At 37.2% G+C, this 19,214-nt stretch overlaps 1 protein-coding gene across 2 annotated transcripts in view; it reads left to right on the forward strand.

Annotated features, from left to right (window-relative positions):
• The window catches only part of LOC120311474 (neuronal acetylcholine receptor subunit alpha-7-like), a 90,044-nt gene that overhangs the window by 55,377 nt on the left and 15,453 nt on the right, over positions 1-19,214 (forward strand). For both annotated transcript variants that reach the window (XM_039351009.1, XM_039351010.1), the window contains 4 exons: positions 1,472-1,551; positions 6,608-6,775; positions 10,747-10,941; positions 11,539-11,625. In XM_039351009.1, the coding sequence (XP_039206943.1) occupies positions 1,472-1,551; positions 6,608-6,775; positions 10,747-10,941; positions 11,539-11,625 (530 nt within the window). The remainder of the gene's footprint in view (positions 1-1,471; positions 1,552-6,607; positions 6,776-10,746; positions 10,942-11,538; positions 11,626-19,214) is intronic.

Genomic DNA, 19,214 nt, shown 5'->3' on the forward strand with positions numbered 1-19,214 from the left:
CGTATAAAACGACTTTTGAGAACGTTGAAACAGCTTCCGAACTCAGGGATCGTCTTATGCCTCAGAAATAAGGTAGTTTCTTGCATATAAGACGACTTTCTAGGCATGCGACTTGGCGTCGATCATCTTATATGCCGGAAATAACGTAGTTTCCGGCATATAAGACAACTTTCTAGGCATGCGACTCGGCGTCGATCGTCTTATATGCCGGAAATACCGGTAGTTTCCCGCATATAAGACGACTTTCTAGGCATGCAACTCGGCATCAATCGTCTTGCGACTCAGCGTCGATCGTCTTGTGACCCGGCGTCGAACATGGGGGTCGTCTTATACGCCGGGTCTCCTTATACGCCAGAATATACGGTACTTACAGAACAAATTATTAGAACGCTTTTCATCTGGTACGAAAGGAGAAAGTCTGTCAGCATGGCAATGGACATGTGAGATATCAAAGTAAATGAAGGATAAGCTGCAGAAAACTAAAGCAAAGGCTCAGCAAAGATCTGAAAACAGGCAGATCTATGGTGTCGATGAGAAAGGAGTGGAGAGGCAGTTGAGAGGTAGAGAGCTGGAGATGGAAAGCATTTGTAGATCAAAGAATTGCTACAGATGTCTTTGGAGTATGTTATGCTGTGCTATGATACACTATGCTATTTTTATGACAGTAAAAAAAACCCAAATCAAATGAAAACAAAGTGATTCTTAACTAAAGATTATATCCTAAAAGAAGGCATTAAAATACACATTAATAAAATTAAGTTAAATTTGACAGCAGTGGTAAATGAATAGAATTTGCTTATCCCTTTGCAGGTTTGCTATTTGCAGATCTCAGATGATCCATCAGTTAAGAGATGACAGAATTCTCTTTTTAGAACTCCTATGAGTTAGAAGAGTGAATATTGCTATCATTATTATGGTTGGTTGCACAATCAGCCAGATGTTTAGACTATATTTGACTTTTATATCCTCCTATTGAGTCCTCCCCAAGGATTTGGAAAAGGCAGATGTTGCTGGATAGGGTTAAAGGTAGGATGTAAGCTAATACTATTATTATGAAACATTTTATAATTCTCATTTTAAATTTTAGATTAATGTTTCTGTGTACCAAAGGGAAAAGTATTTTAAGAAAGCAATACAAAAGTGCCATCAAGTCCCAGCCACACAGAAAAAAATTGACTTTCATTAATTAATCTTCTGAAGTTGTAATTGAGTAATATAGTGGTTTAAGCTTATTCATCTAATTGCTATATATTGCAGAACTAAAGTCTGATAATGAATTGGAAATTATACGTGTATAGTTGAAGCATATGATTTATAATTTATATTCCCCATTCCACTCACTACATGTGTATTCTGATAATTCTGCTAAAATTAATACCTTTAGTAAAAAGACTCAAATGATAATAGCTATTATTATTATTATTCTGTATTTTTCTAACTAATATTGAATTGTTTCTGATGCATTTTATAGTGCAGATGAAAGATTTGATGCAACATTTCATACAAATGTTTTGGTAAACTATTCGGGATCATGTCAGTATATACCTCCAGGTAAGAGAGTTTTTAATCAATTCTTCAGGAAGGAAGGAATATCTGTGAATGTACTATAGATTAGAATGCTTAGGGTACGTCTTCATTATTAGACTATTTTGTAATTGCTGCTGCACAAAAACATTCTTGTTTGTGAATAGGAGTGAATTTTGTTAAGTACCCAACTATCGGGCATAACTTTTGTAAACACGTCAGTTACTCCACCACCACAATTTATATTATCAGTATGCTATGCATATAACCTCAAGTTGCTTTTGTGGAGAAAAATGTGGATTGAAAGTGCCAAGTAGTCTTGTCCATATCTACTTGTCTTTGTTCAGTGGGATTTATTCGCAGGTAAAAGAACAAAGGGTTGCTTTTAATGATTGAAACACAATTTATACAGAATAAACACATTAAGGACTCCCTAAAAGTTAACATAGTACCTTTGACCATCAATTCAGAGGCAAGTCATGTGGACTTCTAAAGGGTATTTTTTAAAAGATTGAAATATTTTTGAAATAAAAGTATCTTCTCTCTTTCTCTCTCTCGCCCCCGCTCTCTCTTTGTCTCTCCCTCTCTGTCTGTTTATCCCTCTCTCTGTCCCTCTTTCTCTTCCTCTCCTTTGTTTCACTGGGTTGCATGTTATGAAATCGTACAATGAGCTATCAAACCTTTACATCAAAGCAGGAGAACAGATACCTCATGAGCAGTGATTTTGTGTACCAGCTTTCCTCAACAATCTATGGTTTCATATGATTTGGATTAGAACTGTTGCACAGGTGCTGGCAAGAGTTAAGCTTTTATTCCCACTTCTCAATTACTTCTATCCATTTCTCATATTGAGCGTTCCAACACCCCATCACTACTGTTGGCTAACAGCCCTGGAATTCACAGATCCAAATATTACTCAGGGATGATTTTGCTTGGCTTTAAATTCCAGCTGATGTCAGCTAGCCCTGCCACCACCTACGCGATTTGATAAAAATTCAGGCTAATGGTGACGGGAGAGGTAATAAAAAAAGATCCCATCTGCCCACTGAACATGAGTGATATCACGGAGGGGAAAACTGATCTGAACTAGAAGGCTAGTTCAATGGCCTTGTGCCCATGCTGGAAATATTGTGCTGGCTTTTTGTAAACAGGCTAAAATTTAATTTCCTTCCCATCAGGAAGAAGGGTTTTCTGTCCTTTTGTTGAAGGAGGAATGCACATTCCTGACTTCATTTTTGTACGGAGAGCAAAACACTAACCATATCTCCTGTTTGCTGACCCCAGCATTTCACGTCAAAGTCAATTTAAGTTTCAAATGGACCACCGTAGAATATAGAGCTCTATGTTTTATGTCAGGAATTTTGGCGATACCTCATTTTTTTTCTGCTTTTATTTTTAGTCAGCGAAATAATTAAGTGGCAAACAATGTGTGATAAATATTAATTGCTGGTTAGACATGAAGTATTTATGTCAGAGCAGACAGTCCTTTGGGAAAAACAAAATTAGAGAGAACATTTTTTTGCAGAAAAAGATGTTAAGGAGCTGATATAAGCCCAAAGAGAAAATTTAGCTATGGTGTTATTTATTTTTTTAATGATAAATCAATATTCATATCAGTCTAAAATGTGCTTCCTTATTATTTTGTTTCACGCATTATAAATGCAGTTTCAAATAGTTAAGGTATTCCACTCATGGTTTATCACCGAAGTTTGAAGTCTTCCACTGGAGTTTATCGAACAAGCATCTTGCTACATTTTTCACAGAGGATGAAACTATTCAGGGTGTTGACAGATTTATGTACTTTGAACCAAGACATGCTTCAATTATATAAAATGTTATGTAATGCAATTTAAATGCAAATGGAGTAAAGGATATTTAATCCCGCTGCCACAATATATTGCTTACCTTTCTGCAGCCAAACTCTCCTAAGCAATTTTCTTTCAGTAGATTCACCTCAGTAAGGGAGAACCAGTGCCATTATTGGGCACATTGCTAGAAAGTAAGTAATGCTGCATTGCTAGGATGCAATGACCCCACATTACTTGGAAGCAAGCAGCACTCTGTTACTTGATAGCAATGATTCATGCATGTTAGTTATCTTTAAATGTGATATTTCTCAGTACTGTAGATCTCGATTTAAAGATATAGATCAGGGGTAGGCAACCTTGGTTCTTTTATGACTCGTGGACTTCAACTCCCAGAATTCCTGAGCCAGCATGAGCCAAGGTTGCCTACCCCTGATATAGATCAACTTTTACCATTCTACAGTCATGGACACCATAAGAACTCTGTGTCAAATTTTACTTCACCTGTAAAAAATAATATTTTTTCTTAAAAAAAGTATTCAAACAGAACTCTTAACAATGGGGACAATGAGTTAATTGATACAGAACATTCCTGTCCCTGGCAATCTAAAAAGTATAGGGTTATCAGTGCATGTAAACATAGATGTGTGTGTGGACAAGAGTATCAACCTTGCCGTCAAGCAAAATCGAGCTTTTAATAGCGAATGTCACACAAAGTGCACTAACCAAACAGGTGATAAGAAAATAGGGAAACTCAGGCACCACACAGGTTATGTAGAAAGTAAACACAGGATCAGTCATAAAGGACTCAAATGTCTATACACCAATGCACAGAGTATGAACAGGGTGAACTAGAAATTCAGGTAAATGAGGGCAGAAATGATATTGTTGCCATTACGGAAACATGGTGGGATGAAATCCACAAATGGAACACACAGCTAGAGGGATTTAAATTATTTAAAAGAAACAGACCAAACAAAAGAGGCGGTGGAGTTGCTCTCTATATAAGAAATAACTACATCTCTACAGAAATAGAGCACAACAATGATGAAAACTGTCTTGAATGCGTTTGGGTCAATATAAAAGGGGAAAAATGATATTGCCATAGGTGTGTACTATAGGCTGCCCGACCAAACAGAGGAAATAGATGAACTTTTTGCTAGTCAGCTAACTAAGGTATATAGGAAGCACATCACAATTGTAATGGGAGACTTTAATTACCCTGACATCAACTGGGAGACAAACTCTGCAACAAGTGGAAGATCAAACAAATTCCTGACAAACTTAGCAGACAACTTTGTCTCCCAAAAAGTAGAGAAGGGAATTAGGGGATTTACCATATTGGACCTAATCCTCACTAACAGAGATGAAATGATAGAAGGTGTTGAAGCCACAGGAACCTTGGGAGGAAGTGATCATGCAATATTGGAATTCAACATTAGGGAAGCACAAGCAATAGAACACAGTCAGACTAGAGTCTTGGACTTTAAGAGAGTTAATTTCAGTAAACTTAGCTTGGGAAGGATTCCATGGATGAGAATCCTCAAAGGGAAAACAACTCAAGAAGCTTGGGAAATTTTGAAAAGTGAGATAATAAAAGTCTAGCACAATACCAACAAAGAAGAAAAATAACATCTCTCTAAAGAAACCAGCATGGCTGCATAAAGAACTCTCTGACAAAGTGAAAGATAAAAAGGACAAGTACAAAAAGTGGAAAGAGGGGCACATAACTAAGGCAGAATATCAGCAAATAGCCTGAGCCTGCAAAGATGAAGCGAGGAAAGCTAAGGCTCAAAATGAACTAAGGCTTGTGACCAAAGTCAAAAATAACAAAAAAAAGCTTCTCTCAACATGTAAAAAACAAGAAAAAAGTTAAGGAAATGATTGGTCCATTAGTGGGGGAAAGTGGCAAGAAGGTGACAAGCAACAGGGAGAAAGCAGAACTATTTAACTCGTTTTTTGCATCTGTCTTTACACAAAGGGAAAAAAACAGTCCAACCTATCAAAAACAGTACCATAAAAAACAGAGTAGAAACACAAGTTAAGATAGGCAAGAAAATGGTAAGTGAGCACCTGTTCAGCCTAGATGAGTTCAAATCACCAGGACCAGATGGATTACACCCCAAGGTTTTCAAGGAACTGGCAGATGTGATCTCAGAACCACTGAACTATATTTTTCAAAGATCCTGGAGTACTGGGGAACTACCAGAGGACTGGAAGAGAGCAGATGTAGTTCCCATATTCAGAAAAGGGGGAAAAAAAATAGATCCAGGAAACTACAGACCTATCGGCCTGACCTCAATATCTGGGAAGATTCTGGAAAAGATAATCAAACAATGCATTAATCCTAGTAAACAGTTTCTTTTTTTATGATGTTCATGGCCAGTTTGCATTTTGATAATAGTCACCAAGATGGATATTATTAGGTTTTAAGGTCAATAAGTATGAACGTAGCTTAGAAACACTGATGATACTTTCTGTCTTCCTGAGTGACAAATTATTCAGAGCCAGGAAAAACAACATCTCTGAGAGCCCAACATTTCTCTCATGTGGGAAGTAAGGTGATATCAGAAGACCAATCTGATACCACCAGACTTTCCAGACATGGAATATAACAGATTACTGTAGGAACTTTTCATTCTCACCTGCAGCACTTGAAAAACATTAGGTTATAAGCTAATATAATAAACTAACAAACTCAAAATGCCAAAGAGCTAAGTGCTTTTCTGAAACGTCCCAGTGGCCAAAGAATGTGAGGCACTGCAGTGAGAACATTAGTTTCACAGTACGAATAACTTCCACAGCTAGCAATTCAGCTGTTTTTGCTGAGGCTGAGATGAATAATATACAGTCTTCGTATCAGTACATGCTACTATGGAGAAGAATTTGAGATCCGCACACTGGAGGCAAAGCTGCTTTGAGCTTTACTGATACTCTGGAGCAAGGTTTCCCAACCTTGACAATTTTAAGACAACTTTAAGACATGCTGGCTGGGGAATTCTGGGAGTTGAAGTTCACATGTCTTAAAGTTGCCTAGATTGGGAAACTCTGTCTAGATATTTCTTCTGTTAACTTTTACATTTGCTGCACTCTCCTCCAAAGAGTGCAGCTAAAATTTAAAATTACAGATTTACTTTATTAGCAAGATGAGTTTGGAACACACTTTAAAACCATCAGCCCCTTTAATGTTTGATGTAAATGTACATAAATGTATATACATGCCTTTTCAACCCATTTTACTTTTGTCTTAATCAATTTAACATTGTCTTTCCTTGCAGGCATCTTGAAAAGCACATGTTACATCGATGTCCGCTGGTTTCCCTTTGATGTGCAGAAATGCAATTTGAAATTTGGTTCATGGACACACAATGGCTGGTTGCTTGATCTGCAAATGCTCGAAGCTGATATTTCTAACTACATATCAAATGGCGAATGGGATTTAGTAGGTATGTTGAATTTCTTAAGGAAGCTTAATGAATCCAAATCAAGATTTCTCTAAAATCCTGTTAACGAGGGATAATTATATATCTCTTTCTGTGGTGCTGCTCCAGCCATGCTTCAGGGTGTTCCCCTATCAGGTGTGTGAGAAATATTGCATCACTCATATATCTGCCACTAAATAATATCTTTCCCAGGACCCTGCACCTTGTGATTTGAGAGAATGGAATAAAGTAGGTCAAGTTTAGGATAAAGACTCGTTCAAATCAAGTTGAGCTCTTGAAAATTTCTTGATTGTGCCGTGGTAGTTTTCACGGAATCAGTTTGGAGCTAGTTTTTTCATTGCTTTTTTAAAAAAAGCTTTCCAGTCTCAGGTCACATGCTTCTTCTCCGCAAAAGGACCGAACATCCAGTTGGATGCTTTATCTCCTATCTATCTGCCTATCCAGCACTTGGACTTTTCCTTCTGGGCAGTAACCTCCAGCCCAAGTAACTTGTAACACGCGGAGTCAAATATAATATATTAACTCTGCTTTCCAACTACGTACAGGTAGTCCCCGACTTACGGCCACAGTTGAGTCCAGAATCTATGTTGCTAAGTGAGAAATTTGTTCAGTGAGTTTTGCCCCATCGTATGACTTTTTCTTGCCACATTTCTTAAGTGAATCGCTACAGTTGTTAAAATAGTTGTTAAGTGAATCTGGCTTCCCCCATTGGCACAGAAGGCCGAAAAAGATGATCACATGACCCCGGGACACTGCAACCGTCATAAATATGAATGAGTTGTCAAGCATCCGAATGTAAATCACATGACCATGGGGATGGGGCAATGGTCATAAATGTGAAAAATGGTCATAAGTTCATTTTTCACTGCCGTTGTAACTTTGAACGGTCACTAAATGAACTGTTGCAACAGTAAGTAAACTATCTGTATGCTGTAAATCATTTCAGGAAACAATAACGCTTCCGATGTTGCTGAACTATAACTCCCAGCATGCTTTGCTATTGGCTTGTATGCTAGCAATCGTAGATCAACCACTCTTCAGAGAAAGAGGATTTCCATCCTTGCAAACTCAGTGTACTTTTTTTCCTTTTTCACAGTTTTTATTTTTAAGAAAGGAGAGAGTTGCAAAAGGGTCCCTTGCGCTGATATTTCTGAGATGTCTTGGTCGACAGTGATAGTGTATTGGCCCCATTTGATTCATCTACTATGGCTTCAGCTCAGATTACAATTTGCACTTTCCCGACACCCTAAGAATTGAACCCCCTATGTTGGAGATGTGGTTATAAGGATGCTTCCTATTATCATATTTGGTGGTCATGCAGAGAGATAAAAGCATTTTGGATTAAAATATGGTGGAATATCCAGAGAATTTTTAGAAGGAGGGTAAAATTTACTCCGCAATTATTTTTGTTAGGTATTGTTACAGATTGTGATACAAAGGAGGTTGTATTGATGTTAAATTTGATTACAGCCGCCAGGCTGTTAGTAGGACAATATTGGAAGAAGGAATCTTTGCCTACATTGCAGGAATGGTTTCTTAAAGTAGCTCATTTGGCGGAAATGGCAAAGATTTCGGCTTTCTTAAAGCAACAAACGCAAGAGAAGTTTTTTGCTGTTTGGGATAAATGGATAAAATTTATACAATTTAGATTGGGTATACAAAAATATTATATAGTTTTTTCATAAGTTTTATTTTTATATATATTATAGATAATCTTTTTATATATATAAATATAAAGTTCTTAATTTAATTTTTATTTTTATTTCTTAAGCCTATATTCTGCTCTGGGAAGCTCAGGGGGGGGGGAAGGGAGGGTTTTTTTTTGGGGGGGAGGGGTGGGGGATGGGGGGTTTTTCTTATATATGTATTGTTTAGTTTTATTTTTTTGTATATGTTGTCTCTTGTTTTGTATTCTTTTTTCTTTTTTGTAAAATTTATAAAACTTTTAATAAAAAAAAAAAAAAAAGAATTGAACCCCCTAAGAACTTGCATATTTTATTTCAAAACATTTCTTCTGTCAGATTATATAAAATATTCATAGGCTTGGAGATGGGCCTGAGAAATCTATGCTGTTCCTTCAGCTGATCGACTGTGACATCAGTGGATGTGTGCCGCAAAAGTTATTTCCAGTGATAACAAAATCCCAGAATTTAATCCTTAACTTATAGCTGTTGCCCAGAGCCAGAATTGGATTTAGACATAGTGAGGCCCTAAGCTATGGACTGTATTTGGCAGAGTATATAACAAGTAAACAAGGCAAGAATGCTGCCAAGATGCATAACAGTCCCAGGGTGGGATAGAGAAAGACTCCCTATGAACAGAAAGTGTGAATGCCTGCTGAAAGAATGCATAATTTAATCAAATTAGCAAGTGCCATATGAGCCATACAGGAGGGCTTAATTTATGGAGGCTTTCATATGTGAAATTATAATAAAATCATGACAAACGAAAATTGGAAATATTGGAGGCCCCCTTTAGACATTGACATCTTAAGCTGTAGCTTGATTAGTTTATGGCTAAATTCAGCTTTGCCTAGAAGCAAGAAAAATCTTTATTTTTTCTTGTTAGGAGTGCCTGCATATTTATATATTTCTTGCTCACACTGAAAGCTGTGTTTAGGTGATTTTTTCCCCTCAAAAGCTGCAAAGCTTTTTGTAGTTTGCATTTTTAGAAAAGTCTTGACTTTTTTTTTTTTAAAAAAAAGGCTACTGAACTTTTCCAGCCAAGCCTTTTAGTTTTGCTTAATCCATAGTCTGAATAAAAATGATCCAAAATATGCAAAGAGGGATGGTGAAAGAACCACTAAAATTGGAAATATCATTGACTCTGTATAAAGCAACAACAACAAAACTCATTTCCATCTGCTGTCCTATAAATAGCTTGAGACCTACAACTCATTATGCTCTGTCACTAAACATTGTAATAATGGTTGATTGCTACTTGCAATTTGATAGACAGATTGAAGATTATGCCTTACAAATGAAACTGATCAGAGGAGTAATGGCTACTGTATATTCTTAGATTTTTTTTTTTAAGGAACATTGACTATTGCCACAATTCTTCACCAGATACGTTTGGGCTGCTTAATAGATTTATACAGATTTTTTCATATGTCCTCAGAGTAAGATTAGTGCCATGAGAAAGCTAAGTATTTATCCAGAGATGGTATTTTCACATTATTTCCTATTACGGTGTTTATTACGGTGTTCGCAGGAATTACTAAATATTACAGTGTTCACAAGAATTATTGAAAATGAATAGGACAAAAGCATTAAATAAGCTTTGGCTCTCTGGATATTATGGAATTCAGCTTTCAGTATTCTCACAAATACTGAGGTTCAGCAATATCTGCAGGACCACAACCTCCCCACACTTTAAGAAGTAATTAAATTGAATACATGGTAATCTGCAGAATGAACAAAACCATGAATGAATTGGTAGGTTCTGTTGGGCTGTTCCTAAACTGGGAATTGACTTAATTCTTAAGATGTAGACCTAAGGGAATGCAAAGATTAGACGAGAAATATAAATAAACAGTTAGTAGGAAGGAAATAAAGTATATGAATTACAACTCATATTTAAGCCATGGAGCCCTACATGACTACAAACTACCGTATCTCCCAATCTTGAAGTCTAAATTCATGCTTGCTGCCTCAGCTCAAAACATATTATCCATTCAGATATCATAGCTAATTTTAGCAAACCGTGATTTCATACACCACCTGAAATGACCTAACACATTAATAGAAGAGTGTAGGCCAGCCTTTCTCAATCTAGTGTCCTCGTGGTATATTAGACTTCAGCTTTCATAATTGATAACCACTAAATTCAATACGTCTGAAGACATCAGACTGTATAAGGTCTGATCCCTGACTGCCCTCAGTTAGCAAGAATGTTGACTGTTCAGCCATTTCCAGAATGAAATTCTCTGCACATTTCTACTCTTATTATATTTCCAATTTGCTTCTGTGCAGGTGTTCCAGGCAAAAGAAATGAGCTGTACTATGAATGCTGTAAAGAGCCATATCCAGATGTAACTTATACCGTTACGATGCGCCGTCGCACCCTTTACTATGGCTTGAACTTATTGATTCCCTGCGTCCTTATATCAGGCTTAGCACTGCTTGTTTTCTTACTTCCAGCTGACTCTGGAGAGAAAATATCTTTGGGTAAGGATTAAGACAATGCACAGTTTAGATACGTAGAAAAGGATGTAGCAGCAAGGGTGATTTGTGTTTTTGATTATATAAACAAATATCCTTCAATGTATTGATTAAGCGAAAACTTAAGAGAGAGAGACTTTTGGCATTACTGTCTTCTACTATGCTGATCTCGTGTACATAGGGAAGCATTTACATTGATTATGCTTATATGTTCATCCAGAAATCTAGAATTCCACCATCTTAGTCTCGGTTTTGCTTTCTAAGCCTTTTTTTAATGTCACCTGCCGTATGAAACTATAAGTATGGGGAAGTTCCACTATAAGACTGTTTCTCCTGCCAGTTGGCCCTCCTCAAAATTGGGGAAATGTGGATTCAAAAGAAGGAAGCAGATTAATTGGAGAAATCTGTTGTTACTCAAATTATATTAGAATGGTAATTTTATAATGTGCAGAACATTTTTTTTAAACTTTTCTACAACACACATTTCTCTTAATCTAGGTATATTTCTTTATCTAATAAATGGAAGGTGTACATTATTAATGACCTTTAAAGTGGAAAGCATTCATGACTTCACTTTTTGTCTCTTTCATAATTTTGTTATAGGTATAACTGTTCTTCTGTCCTTGACGGTTTTTATGCTCCTTGTAGCAGAAATAATGCCTGCCACATCAGATTCAGTTCCCTTAATAGGTATGTTGATGGTGCACCACTTCTCATGATAAAAAATGAATCAGGTTTAAAACTGCGTAAAATTTATCTGGATCAGGTTCCTGGGCAACTGATGGGAAAGTAAAGGTGAAAGCGAGGAGGTGGCAGTGGAGGTGAAATATATATATATAATATTTTTCCCCAGATTGGAACACAAATTGATTTGCTTTTTAGAATTAGATGATGGCTGTAGATATCAACTTTTGTTGTCCTTTGGGAAAGAGAAAAACTGCTTCCCAAAAAACTTTCTTTCTTCTCCAAAGAAATTTGGAGGAAGAAGAGATTTCTTCTGAGTTGTCAGCGGACCAAACTGAGAATTATAAATACAGATAAATAAAAATCTGCCAGATTGCTTTGTGAATGCTAGAATGTCTTAATATTGTTGCTCTGTTGTCCTTATCCTTAGGAGAAGGAAGTTCCAAAGCAGTTTTCCAAAACCAAATTCCTTATGAAAATCAAGGTGGCTGTGTGGTTGTTAGAATCTTGTGATTGTTTTGCATTGCGATGTTTATAGATAGACAGTTGAACAGACACTACCCTAGGGGCAGCTTAGTAGTAAAGCATAGGCTTTGCTGTGAAAGAGTCAAAGATTAGTCTCTTGGAGGGCTGGAGATACGTTTTCCTGAAACCTTGTAAGTCTCCATTAGATGGATCGAGCAGTTGAGTTAAATACAAGTAGTCCTCGACTTATGACCACAATTGAGACTGGAATATCCATTGCTAAGCAAAGCAGTTGTTAGTCAGGAGAGATGCTTCTGATTTTACGACCTTTTTTTTTTGCTAGGGATGCTAAGCAAATCACTTTGGCCATTAAGCAACTATAGCTCCTTCTATTACTGCTTGTTGAGAGCCAAGCTGGGAAGGTTGCAAATGGTAATCACACATGACCCTAAGAAGCTGCAGGGAATCATAAAACCATCCCGCTTGCCAAGAGCCTGAATTTTGATCCCATGATCACGGGGACACCGCGATGTTGTAATTGCGAGGACTAGTTGTAAGTCAGGTTTTCTTCACTGCCTTTGTAAGTTCAAATGGTTGTTAAGCAAATGATTGTACGTGAAATACTACCTGTAGATGACCAATTAAATGGACTGGCCGAGGATTTTGCTCAAAGGGCCTTTCCAGAGAGATATACAAACCAGATTATAGACTGAAATAACCCCCACCCACCTTGACTGTATGAGGCTGTGTCTGACTTACATGATATGCCCACATCCTCCAATGTTTCAAACAGGAAAGGTCACTCTTGCAATGACTGTGTCTCCCCATTGGTGCTTCTTGGGCTTCCATAAGCACTCCAAGAAAAGGCACACATCACTAGCTGAGCATTGGGTGGCCGACAGTTCTCTGTGATCATCCCCTGCTTGACTGCTCATTCTCTATCATCACTGTAAACCAGTAGTAGTAAACTTATGTCACTGCACCTACAGCATTCTGAGATTCTTGTTCAGATCGATCCTGTTTGTGCAGTTTTAAACTGCAAACAGGAGAGTCGGAAAACAGAAAAGCTGGTCATCTGGACAGAACTTAGGACAGCTTCTAGCGGTCGTATACTTTGTCCTCCCCTTTACCAGTGAAACTAGAAATATTTCGCACTCAAGGAAGGCTAGGAGAAATGGGACGGAAATTAATTCGTGAGTTGTGTGGGCAATATGATCAGGCAGTCTATGAACACAGTGATGTTTTTCAACTGTGCCTGAAATGTCAAAGCAATATGAATAGTTTCAGCTCAGTCCAACTTCTTTTTCCCCACGCTTAACGCAAGAGGGGATGGTAGAGATTCCACTCTTGTAAAAAAAAAAAAAATACCCGTCATGTATGTAACATGATGTGTGCATTTCTTATGCATTTTGTAAAACACGCATGCACAATGAGTGTTGTGGCACATTTACTCTTGTACAATAGATCTATTAGTATCACCCAATGTTCTTTTGCATATTTTCTCCTGGGCTTTTCATGATGATCATAGGTCACTGAGGATGAACTCCCCTCAGCTTCAGAGTAGCCATTCGAGATAATCTCTTGTACGGTGGCCTCCTTCATTCCCACAGGGACTTTTTGTAGTCATGAGCTGGGCTGAGTTCTAGAGCTAGACATCTTCTCAGCAAGACAAAAGATCTGCCATTAAGGGTCCTGGCTAGAGGCAGAGCAAGGCTGATCTGTTTCTTGCTATATTTACGGTCTTCTGCTCTCATACTTGTTTCATGGCTGCTGGAACTTCTGTCTCTTCCATTTCCTTTGCCTCTTTGATTCTCTTTTTTGCAAGAAAAGTGTTAAGCTGGCAAGATTTTTTTTTTCCAGTGTCTTGATTTTCTGTGTCATCCTAAACCGAGTCTTCAGGCTAAATAACAAGCTTGCCCCTCTTAGTCTACATAGAGACTGTTTTATATTTGTATTCTTGCCTGATATCTGTACTGGTGCAGCTTTACCTCCTTGGTGGGAGTAGAAAGAAGGCTGCTACTTTGGATGCATGTTTTAGAACACATGCATCTTTATTCCATTTGCCTTTCCTATAAAAAGACCATAGGATGAACTCATACATCAGTATCCCCAAGCAGCTATATTTTTTCTCTTGTTTTGTAAGCCACAGAAATCAGATGGATTTTGTCTTCTCTCTCCCTCTCTCTCTCTCTCTCTCTCTCCCTCCCTCCCTCCCTCCCTCCCCCTCTCCCTCCCTCCTTATTCTTATCTCCCCTCTTTACCAGCCAAGTAGAAATGGCGCTATTGATGAAGTTACAAGGGCATGGCAACCTGCATAGATCCTTCTGAGATATTTGCCTGACTCTATAAGCTTCATTAGCACACACAGTTCTTTGTATGCTGCTACTTTTGCTGATTGAAAATTTGATAAACAAGAACAAGAAAGGAGACGGAAGAGAAAGCAGAGGACATGCTCTATTTCAGTTATATTACTTAGATAATAAAACCAATGTTTTTTTACTTGAGGTCTAGTACTTTCCTCTATTCATCTCTAAAACAGAGGATGACAGCACAGAGAAGTAGATTCAAAATGAATTCTTCTTTCCCCCAATGTGCAATTTTTGTTCTTCAGTTTTTGATGATATTGTACAATATTTTGTTTGTCTCTGCTAAAAGTCATCAAGGCTGGACAGGATAGGAGAAGTAACAAAATATTCAGCATTTACTTAATGGTTTACTACAGCATATCATTCTATTCCTAATTATCTAGGACTTCCACAATTTTCTGAGAATATCACTTCCTGATAATATTTAATCAAAGAAAAGGATGTGTTCATATATACTTTTAAAATTGAATCTATGAACCTTCTTTGAAACAGGAATATTGTGTTTAGGGTGCTTAGGAACATAGGATTTAGCTACGACTGACCTACAGTTCCCAGCAATCTCATTTTTGACTAGGCTGCGTGGGGCTCCTGGAAAGTATAGTTCAGCAATGTCTGGAAAATCACAAATGTTCTGTTTTTGAGATAGTTGCCTATTATCTCATTATGTATTAGGGTTTTTAAAAATCCCGACAAAAACACACATCTTAGGATAGGATAATGAAATGTTGATATATCTTGAAATGATACTTACCTATCCACTAGTTAATTTGTGTGACAATATATTCCAAACTATTTTCCCAACCAGCTTGTGTAATGTCTTGCAAGATAAAGAAATTGGAATATCTTGAAGGGTTTCTATCTTCTTGTAGCCTGTCAGTTGTCTTAATGAAAACATTGCCCTAAAGTGACCCGCAAACATTGCTTGGCCAAAAGAAAGAATTCCCTCTTCACTCTTCTATCACTTCTCTTTCTGTTAGATGTTTTAATCTATTTTGCATTCAGATGTTTTCTCTATTTTCTCTGAAATTATCAAGCAAGATTTGAAAAGTAAAGGTCTTCTTCTCATCATCTTTCTTGAGGCCTACAACTTTCAGTTATCTATTAAACTGACAAGTACCATCTGAGTGAAACTTGGGTTCACTAAATGCTTTAGAAGGGATATTTTTTTTTTTTTGTGTGTATATATATATATATATATATATATATATATATATATATATATATATATATATATATATCGGTCAGAAGCACACTCCTCAAAAAAAAAAAAAAGAAAAAAAGAAAAAAAAGGAAAGGTAGGGCACAGTAGAGCCAGGAAACAGAATTAATATTACTTGAATTATTAATTAAAATAGATTGTCTACTTAAAAAGCTCTCTATTTGTAAAATTAATTGATTCCCATTTGCAAATTAGCCATTCTCACACAAAGAGAAAGGCAGTAGGGGCCTGTATAGGTACATATACATAAATATACATCAAAGAAGCAAGAGTAAAACAAGGTGGCGATACGGTAAAAGAAAGAGGTAGTTGTTTTAAAATACTTGTAGCTTGTCTCATATATAATCTGCCTCCGCATGACCACCCTGTCTTCCCCTCCCCATTCCCTCTTTATCTTATTCCATATTAAGTCCTACCTCAGTTTAGCTCTTCCATGTATCCGATGAACCAAACTGTACTTCAACAAAATGTGCTAGTCTGAAAATGCCTTACCAGACTGAATTGTGGCTGTTCTGTTTGATTCTTCTGCAAAGGCTAGTAAATTTCCCTTGAGGGCCAAAAATTATAATCTGTCACTTTGTACTAAAGCCTGTGACAGAAGACTCCCAGAGGAGCTACTATGACATATGTTGAGACTAATTAATAATCTTGTTTACTTTCCTTTTAAACTTCATTGCATTTGTTCTCCCTTCATCTCTGCTACAATGCATATGCCTGTCCAAAGACTGAGTAACCTATGCCCATGTGCATATTTCTCTGTGTGAAAGAGAAAAATGCAAGCATAGATTTATGAAGGCTATAATCACCCTTTGCAGTCCTTCCGTTTTAAACTATGAAAAGAGACAGTGAGCCAGACATTGTTTTATGGGCAGAAAGATTGTGAACCTAATTTGTAAATCATGAGCTGGCTGCCAAGTCCCTAGTTCACTTTGAAAAAAAATGTTAAGATGTGAGCAGGTTACTGCCTTCATCAAAATACATAGACAGATCGAAGTCCGGTTCTTCTGGTAGGCGTATTTCTGTGATATGTATTCCTGCGCTTTCTGGCTGTGTCTGCAGGGTCTGAAACAGAACAAGGAGACACACTATTGAAAGAGACTTCCTGCTTAAGCTGAAATGCTTACGTAGAAAGAGGTGAGAAAGATGATGATCCTAACGGATGAAGGCAGGAAGCTGTAACACTTAGAAATAAGCTACTAAAACTGGCAAGGCATGACATGAAATTAGAAAGAGACAGACATTCTAAGCATATCAATGAATTGGGAAAAATGGTTTTAATTCAGAAGGCAACAAATGTATGTGTTGCATTTCATGGTTGCTTTTTTAAAATGGCTGTCCCTTCTTACGCTGCTACCGGGATGCAACTATCTCTCTTCTCCACTGCATGATTGATTTATCTCAGCAGAACTATCAAATTGTTTTTGGACTTTCCAAGAGCTATTAAATTTTGATTCTAGCTGTTGTGCATACAACAGAAAAGCCAGACTACAAGTGAAAGCATGTGCCTAGATGGAGATAATTATGGCTGGACAATTGAATGTTATAATCTAGTCATGAAAGTAGCAGAAGTCTCCAGAGCAGAGTAACATAGAATGGCTAAGGCAGTCACAATAATCACTCAGTAGTGCAAGTATTTGATATTAAGCTGTAAATATAATGGTTGTACTGGAGTCTCTCTTCAAATAATAATGTAGTTTGAAATCTGGAATAGAAAGTTTAGGAGCTCATTTGTACTAGAGATCAGTGCATTGTTCCAAAGCAGAAAAACACACTGATTTTAGGAAAGCCTGATCCACCACTGATCAGTCTCTTGGACTCCATTTTGAACCTGCAACACAACCGTTGTCTATGCTGCTTGTATAGACTTCAAAGCAGCATTTTATTTTATATCCCAAGCTAAATTATGGGGGATGTTGGAGGCCTGCTAAGTTGACCAATGTCTACTTCATTCAGTATGTATGCTCCTCCCCTCAATCCCATTGAAACCAGAAAGGCAGCAAGCAAGGCTACATATTGGCCGCACTCTTATTCAGTTTTTATGGTGAGCCCTCTCCACAACATGGATTTTCACTCCCAAAAATTTTCTGGAAGACACAGATGATGCAACAATACTTTCAAGAAGGCTTTCAAGAGAGCAATGGGGAAACTAGTGCAGTCCTGCAAGAAAGACCAGCTGGAATTCAGTTATCAAAAAAGCTAAAATCATGGCATTTGCCAAAAGACCCAAGAGCCATTCCTGAAACAGAGATGGATAGCCACAAGTCTGAAAACGTCTTCTTCTTTACTTCCTCTTTTACCACTTCAGGTATTGAGAAAACAGGTCTCCTGTACCAAATACAGGAGGGGTCTTTCTAATTTACCTTCAGTATGAGAGCTCACGGGGACTTCATTGTTGAAAATACACAGAGGAGTTCATTTGTCATTCTTAAATATCTTAGGACAATAGGTAGCTACTCTTCCTCCCTCCTGGCAAAACCTAAGTACTCAAAGTACCTCAACAAAGAAAAGCCTTTACTTTGGCATGATGTCATGCCCTCTCCTTAACTGTATTTGATGGCTGGAACAGGAAAACCCCTAGGTCGAGAGACCATGCCCCTGTGGATTCTGCACAGACAGAAACAACACCGGGTGTGTTTCTGTAATGTCTGTATTACAGAGACATTTGCACTGGTCTTGCCTTACCATTATTACAGAAATACTTAGGGTGTACAGAAAATTTTTATACCACCCTGTTGCTTTCAGGTACCCACCCTGCTACAATATACATACCAGGCTCAACTAGTAAATTAGACAAATTAGGTCTAATAACTGCCTAGTTTGCTGTATTAGGCTGCTTTGTAACTTGATAGAGATAGATTCCACATACTACCTTTTTACTTCCCTATACCCATCCCTAATAACTTACCTTTTGTTTTAGATTCTTACTGTTGCATATCCTTTTAGTTTTTAACTTATATATCTTTTATATCTTTTTATAATTCTTTTTTTTAACTTTTTCATTTTTTCTTCTGTATGTTCATACATCTATAATATATAATTACACATATAACCTTTGTGATTGTTTTTAATGATGGCATCCCATCCCTTTATGTTGATCTATGGCCATCAATAAAATATTGATTTGATTTGAAGTCCAAATTAGTTTATTTCAGCAACTGAGGTCTGTGATGTGGATGCATATAAATTACATTATACATTTACATTTACAATATACATTTAATCAATATAGTGAATGATTTGATTGCATTATGGCAGATATGTGTCAATGAGGTCAGGAGAGTGAGGTAATGAGGTGAATATAATGGATTTCTTACGTTAAACAAAGAGCTTCTAGAATGCCTCTGGTCGAGATGTTTCTTTCAGCGAGTGTTATATCAAATGTTCTTGCTTTCCAGTGTCTATACTTATCTGAATCAGCATTCCTTTGTGTTTCACAGCTGAGCTAGCCATTTATATTTCTTTAAGAAAATGCAGATAGGGAAGTGCCGAGTGACTTTAGAAGGAGGTGATTTACGTATCTGAAGATAGAATACTAGTTTGCCTTC

Source organism: Crotalus tigris, unplaced genomic scaffold, assembly GCF_016545835.1.
Source record: "Crotalus tigris isolate CLP2741 ecotype Arizona unplaced genomic scaffold, ASM1654583v1 scf7180000018368.3068619, whole genome shotgun sequence".
Lineage (NCBI taxonomy): Eukaryota > Metazoa > Chordata > Lepidosauria > Squamata > Viperidae > Crotalus > Crotalus tigris.